This window comes from Neoarius graeffei, chromosome 8, assembly GCF_027579695.1.
Source record: "Neoarius graeffei isolate fNeoGra1 chromosome 8, fNeoGra1.pri, whole genome shotgun sequence".
In the NCBI taxonomy this organism is placed as follows: domain Eukaryota; kingdom Metazoa; phylum Chordata; class Actinopteri; order Siluriformes; family Ariidae; genus Neoarius; species Neoarius graeffei.
In genome coordinates, this window is record NC_083576.1 from 92,743,068 (window position 1) to 92,749,746 (window position 6,679).

The 6,679-nt window shown below is 40.2% G+C and overlaps 1 protein-coding gene across 1 annotated transcript in view; it reads right to left on the reverse strand.

Moving 5' to 3' along the window:
- LOC132889963 (cytosolic carboxypeptidase 4) overlaps positions 1-2,785 on the reverse strand; it is a 238,887-nt gene extending 236,102 nt beyond the window's left edge. The window contains exons 1-2 of the mRNA XM_060926765.1: positions 2,740-2,785; positions 2,491-2,631 (exon numbers count right to left, since the gene is read on the reverse strand). Of these exons, the coding sequence (XP_060782748.1) occupies positions 2,491-2,631; positions 2,740-2,785 (187 nt within the window). The remainder of the gene's footprint in view (positions 1-2,490; positions 2,632-2,739) is intronic.
- Positions 2,786-6,679: the final 3,894 nt, after the last annotated feature.

Genomic DNA, 6,679 nt, shown 5'->3' on the forward strand with positions numbered 1-6,679 from the left:
ATTCGTCTTAACAGGCTTCATGTAATTAACAGGTAAAGGTCATATTTATTTGGTCTCAGGCTGAAAGTAGAGGGTGAGAAATGTACAGAATACTGCACAAGCACAAGTTTAACATGATAAAGAGTCTTAGCATTGGATATTTATTTCATCAGAGTCTGTGGGTTGGTCAGCTGGTAAGTTTTACAATCTGTGGGTTGGTCATTGGTGGGTTGGACAGTTAGTAGCTTGGCTGTTGGTTCAGTTGGTTGTTCAGTGGATTAGCAAATTGATGGGCCAGTCATTGGAGGGCTTTAATGGGTGGTTGGTCAACTGGTGAACCTTCCAGCCAATGGGTGAAATTAATCAGTGGTGGGTTGGTGGGTCTGTGGGTGGGTCAGCTGGTAGGTACTTCTGTCAATGGGTCAGTCAATGGATTAGTCAGATGATGGGCTGCCCAGTTAATAGGTTGGTTGGATGTTTGCTTGTTTAAGTGGTGAAGCTTTCAGGTGGTTCAGTTTGTTAGTTTGTAGTGGTTCAGTCAGTTGGTTGCTAGGTTGCTATTTCAGTGAGTCAGTTGGTGGATTGGTCAGATGCAGGTTTAGCTGGGTGGAGGGTTGAAAAGGCAGTCAGTGAATCAGACAGTAAGAGCAGTTTGGTGGGTCAGTGGGTCATTCAGTAGATGTATGGGTACTTGTACATTGATTTGGTCAGTTGTAAATCAGTCAGTCAGTTGATCAGTGTTTGGATGGTTGGCAAGTTAGACAGTTGTTCAGAAAGTGGGTTGGTCAGTTAATTAGGCACTTGATTTTGGGTTGGTTGGTGTTGGGCTGCTCCAGCAGTGGGTTGGTTGGGTGCTTATTTGGTCAGCTGGTCATTTGTCAGTTTTGTGGTTGCTTTGTTGTTGGGCCAGTCAGTCAGTGGGATGGTTGGTGTGCAGGTTGGTCAGATTCTGATTCAACTGGTTAGAGGGTTGGATGATTGGTCAATGAATTGAACAGTTGGTTGATAATCAGGTTGGTGAGTTAGTGGGTGGGGTGATTAGTCAGGGGATTGGTCAGTAGGCGGGTGGTGAACTGATTAGTCATTCAGTTGGTTGGTTAGTGGGTAGGTCAGTTAGAATAGAATAGAATGCCTTTATTGTCACTGCACAATGTACAACAAAATTTAGTTCATCACAGGAGAGCAAAGCTGCTGCATACGTACGCGCCGCCACTCTTGGGCACTTCAGCCCAAGGCCATCCTACGTTAACCTAACTGCATGTCTTTGAACTGTGGGGGAAACCGGAGCACCCAGAGGAAACCCATGCAGACACAGGGAGAGCATGCAAACTCCACACAGAAAGGCCCCCGTCAGCCGCTAGGCTCAAACCCAGAACCTTCTTGCTGTGAGGCGACAATACTAACCACTACACCACCGTGCTGCCCAGTTAATGGATGGGCCAGTCACTGGGTTGGTTGCTCAGGTGGTGAGTCAATTATTCAGTCAGTGAATGAGTCACTGGGTCACTTGGTTGTTAGGCCTGTGGGTTGATCAGTGGATTGGTCTGCCTTTCAGCCAGTGGATAGATTGGTTGGTTGGTTGGTTGGTTGGTTGGTTGGTTGGTTGGTTGGTCATTGGCAGATTAGTGAATCAGAAAATTGGTAGGTCATCAGATTTCTGGGTTGATCAGTCAGTGGATTGATTGGTCAGTGGGTTGATCAGACAGTTGATGAATAAGGCAGTTGGTTGGTCAGTCACTTGATGGGTCAGTCAGGTGGCTGGATGGGTTAGTTACTTAGAAAGTTGGTCAATCAGTGTCAATCAGGACAGTCAGTGGGTTGGGCTTCCATTCAAACAGTGAAAAAGCTGGTCAGTTGTTGGTGGGTCAGTGAATCAGATTTGGTGGGTCAAAGGATCAGTCAGTTTGTGTGTGGCTTGATCAGTCAGTGGGTTGGTCAGTTAGACAACAACTATTATTATTATTATTATTATTATTATTATTATTATTATTATTATTATTATTATTATGTTACTGTTGTTGTTATTGAGCTTTGAATATTGTATTTAATAGCAGATCTGACCCTAATGATACTGGTACACACACACACACACACACACACACACACAATTTTATTTTAAAATCCATCATGCTGCCAGATCATAGTTAGTTCTCAGCATGTTATACAGTTTCATCATGAGATCTCTGGTCTCTAAATATGGGACGTCTAAAGTGCAGTAGCTCAGTTAACCAACCATTTAGTTTTTACGGCTCATACCAAACAGGAACGCTACCATCGCAACCACAGCAGCACAGAGTTCACTGCTCTCCTAAACTGACTATAATAAAAAAACCTCATTATTATTATTATTATTATTATTATTATTATTATTATTTCCTAAATTCTTTAATTCTGTACTTTTTTTTATTTAAGTGTGAATAGCACATTATAGCTTTAAATCTTCAGGTTTGCACTCCATTGAACTACAATTCCAAAATAATGAGGAAAAGTGTGAAAAAAAATCACACTTACACTCCAGATGTTCTCTCAGCTTCCGGAACAAAGACACTTTGCGGAACCTCCATGTTGGAGCAGCTTGTGCCGCCGTATCATCATCAGCCATGATGGCAGAAATGTTGGACAAATTAATTAAAATTAATTTGCTTTCTTTCTCTGTAGTTAAAGTTGATGTTGTAGCGTCTCATCACTGAGGCATGAGAGCTCACGCTGAAAATTTAAAGCCTTGTTTAAAAAAAAAAAATTGTCTGGCTCAGGTTTTACCACCATGATGAAAATACGCCTCGGCAACGTCAGCGTCTGCAGCCATGTTGTGGTTATGGTTGCGAGCCTCAAGTTCGAGCCTTTGGAGATCCTCTCAGGATTGTCGTTCTTCTATTTTAGCTCTGATGCATCATGCTGGAGGGGATAACGTCGCTCCTGTGACCTCAGAGTGACCTTCTGAATGGATCTGGTTTAAAAGGTTGGAATAGGTGATGATGATGATGATGATGATTTCATCTGCTTTCATCCATCAGCAGCACATTTAAAATAATATATACTTCTGTGTGTGTGTGTGTGTGTGTGTGTGTGTGTGTGTGTGTGTGTGTGTGTGTGTGCTAACACCAGAGAGAACATAATATGTAAGGAATAAAACAAAATGGAGTTACAAAAAAATGAATTGCTTTCACCACCCTGAAGGTTATTTGTTTTATTTCTCTTGTACCGCAGCAAAGTGCCAATGATTACAGTTTTTTGTCACTTATGCTACAGCAGCTATAAACATTCCTTCTCTCACCAGCCTGTTTTTTCTCTCTCTTCATGTTACCAAGAAACCATAAAGAAGAAATGTGACCACCTCCTCTATCCTGAAGACGTCTGAAAACTTAAACTCACAGCTTCACTTCTGACTGTTACACAGCACTGACACTGGAGACTCCTTCCAGAAATGTTACTTAAATCAATGTCTCTTTACAATTACACACTTAAAAAAAATCCATTTATTATTACTGAATGTTCCACTGTACATGTCCCTGTTACCATAGAAACAAGAACCTGCTGAATCCTGGACTCTGATTGGTCAGAAGGTGTTGATTAATTCTCTATAACAGCAGCTCTGACTGTAGTGCAGGTTTACATTAATGCACTCGTTGTTATTATTAATATGTTATCATTTCTATAGCAACAGCTCATTCACAGGGACGTTTTCCGTAAGGAGAAATGTGTTTATGTAACATTTCTGGAAGGAGTCTACAGTGTCAGCATTCTGATTTTCACTGAATGCAGGGATGTTGATACGAGGTTCTGATCGCTCATCTTATAAATTAAACACAGAATTAGGCAGAAAGTTAGTAAGTGAAGAATTTCAAATATGAACAATATAAAATGATCCAGTGGGCGTGGTTTGTTATGGTGTAAAATTAGCCGTAACTCATGTTTCACGTGTCACTGAATTCCGTTAAAAGCTTCACTAAGCACTCAGCAGTGAATTTAATACAGCGTTACGATGTTCCTGAAGAATGTTAATAGGAAGAGCATATGTTCCACACATCTTAAAGTAAAGAATGTCAGCAGGTCTCTCTCTCTCTCTCTACTTTTAATGAACCCTTACTCCTGGAAAGGAGCTTTTTAAAATCATTAATCATTCAAATTATCTAGAAAAGATGACACCTTATAGACTATTGACAAACAAACTCAACCACCAAACTCAACATGAGCTCAAACTTTTTTCTCAAACATTTCTCCTGATGTGTAGAGATCAGTGTATGAATGTAAATAAAGGTGTACCACAGGGCTCCGATTTCAGTCCGCTTCTGTTTTACATTTCTCTAATTTCCATGACAATGAAGGCCAGCAGATCAACTTCAGGAGTTCTTCAAGTGTTCAGGGGATAATTCATGGCTGTTAGGTTCCAAAAAAAAAAGGTTTTATATAGAACAATTTGTGGCAGGGAATTGTTCTGATACATGCTTCTATATAGAACCCAGAAGAACTTCCAAAGAATCTTTAAACTCCATCCTGAGTGATTTATAGAATAATATTTATAATTACAGTGGTGCTTGAAAGTTTGTGAACCCTTTAGAATTTTCTATATTTCTGCATAAATATGACCTAAAACATCATCAGATTTTCACACAAGTCCTAAAAGTAGATAAAGAGAACCCAGTTAAACAAATGAGACAAAAATATTATACTTGGTCATTTATTTATTGAGGAAAATGATCCAATATTACATATCTGTGAGTGGCAAAAGTATGTGAACCTTTGCTTTCAGTATCTGGTGTGACCCCCTTGTGCAGCAATAACTGCAACTAAACGTTTGCGGTAACTGTTGATCAGTCCTGCACACCGGCTTGGAGGAATTTTAGCCCGTTCCTCCGTACAGAATCAAATCAAATCAAGTTTATTTGTATAGCGCTTTTAACAATAAACATTGGCGCAAAGCAGCTTTACAGAATTTGAACGACTTAAAACATGAGCTAATTTTATCCCTAATCTATCCCCAGAAGCTGAAGCTGTACAGAACAGCTTCAACTCTGGGATGTTGGTGGGTTTCCTCACATGAACTGCTCGCTTCAGGTCCTTCCACAACATTTCGATTGGATTAAGGTCAGGACTTTGACTTGGCCATTCCAAAACATTCACTTTATTCTTCTTTAACCATTCTTTGGTAGAACAACTTGTGTGCTTAGGGTCGTTGTCTTGCTGCATGACCCACCTTCTCTTGAGATTCAGTTCATGGACAGATGTCCTGACATTTTCCTTTAGAATTCGCTGGTGTAATTCAGAATTCATCATTCCATCAATGATGGCAAGCCGTCCTGGCCCAGATGCAGCACCATGATGCACTACCACCATGTTTCACAGATGGGATAAGGTTCTTATGCTGGAATGCAGTGTTTTCCTTTCTCCAAACATAACCCTTCTCATTTAAACCAAAAAGTTTTATTTTGGTCTCATCTGTCCACAAAACATTTTTCCAATTGCCTTCTGGCTTGTCCACGTGATCTTTAGCAAACTGCAGATGAGCAGCAATGTTGTTTTTGGAGAGCAGTGGCTTTCTCATTGCATCCCTGCCATGCACACCATTGTTGTTCAGTGCTCTCCTGATGGTGGACTCATGAACATTAACATTAGCCAATGTGAGAAAGGCCGTCAGTTGCTTAGAAGTTACCCTGGGGTCCTTTGTGACCTCGCCGACTATTACATGCCTTGCTCTTGGAGTGATCTTTGTTGGTCTTGAATTTCCTCCATTTGTATACAATCTGTCTGACTGTGGATTGGTGGAGTCCAAACTCTTTAGAGATGGTTTTGTAACCTTTTCCAAGCTGATGAGCATCAACAATGCTTTTTCTGAGGTCCTCAGAAATCTCCTTTGTTCGTGCCATGATACACTTCCACAAACATGTGTTGTGAAGATCAGACTTTGATAGATCCCTGTTCTTTAAATAAAACAGGGTGCCCACTCACACCTGATTGTCATCCCATTGATTGAAAACACCTGACTCTAATTTCACCTTCAAATTAACTGCTAATCCCACAGGTTCACATACTTTTGCCACTCACAGATTTGTAATATTGGATTATTTTCCTCAATAAATAAATGATCAAGTATAATATTTTTGTCTCATTTGTTTAACTGGGTTCTCTTTATCTACTTTTAGGACTTGTGTGAAAATCTGATGATGTTTTAGGTCATATTTATGCAGAAATACAGAAAATTCTAAAGGGTTCACAAACTTTCAAGCACCACTGTAAGCTGTGATCTTCAACAGTATTTTAAATTCAAGTTAGAATGAAATTCTGACTTTTTTTAAGTTTAAATTTTTTCATGGACGTTTCGCTTTATTTTCATTCCAGTGATTGATTTCCTACATTACCCACAATGCTGTGCTGATAATGATGTCACAGTCAGTGTAATTCTGCCCTGACTTCTTTATCCTAAAGAGAGAAATGCAGCAGCACTTTAGTCCTTTTTAGTCCAACACTCTGCTCTAACAGATTAGCTTCCAAAGCTTCAACTTTCATGCCAATACATCCATCAATGCCATCACACTCATTATCTCATCGATTGCTAACTACCCGAACCAAGTCAGGCCATAACATTTGCCTCCTTTTTTCACATATCTACAAGACCATTCGGAAAAAAATTCCCCGAATTCCCTGTGGTTCCACATCCCTCCAACTGAGACACTATTCTCGTCTCGTCATCTCTAGCCGCTTT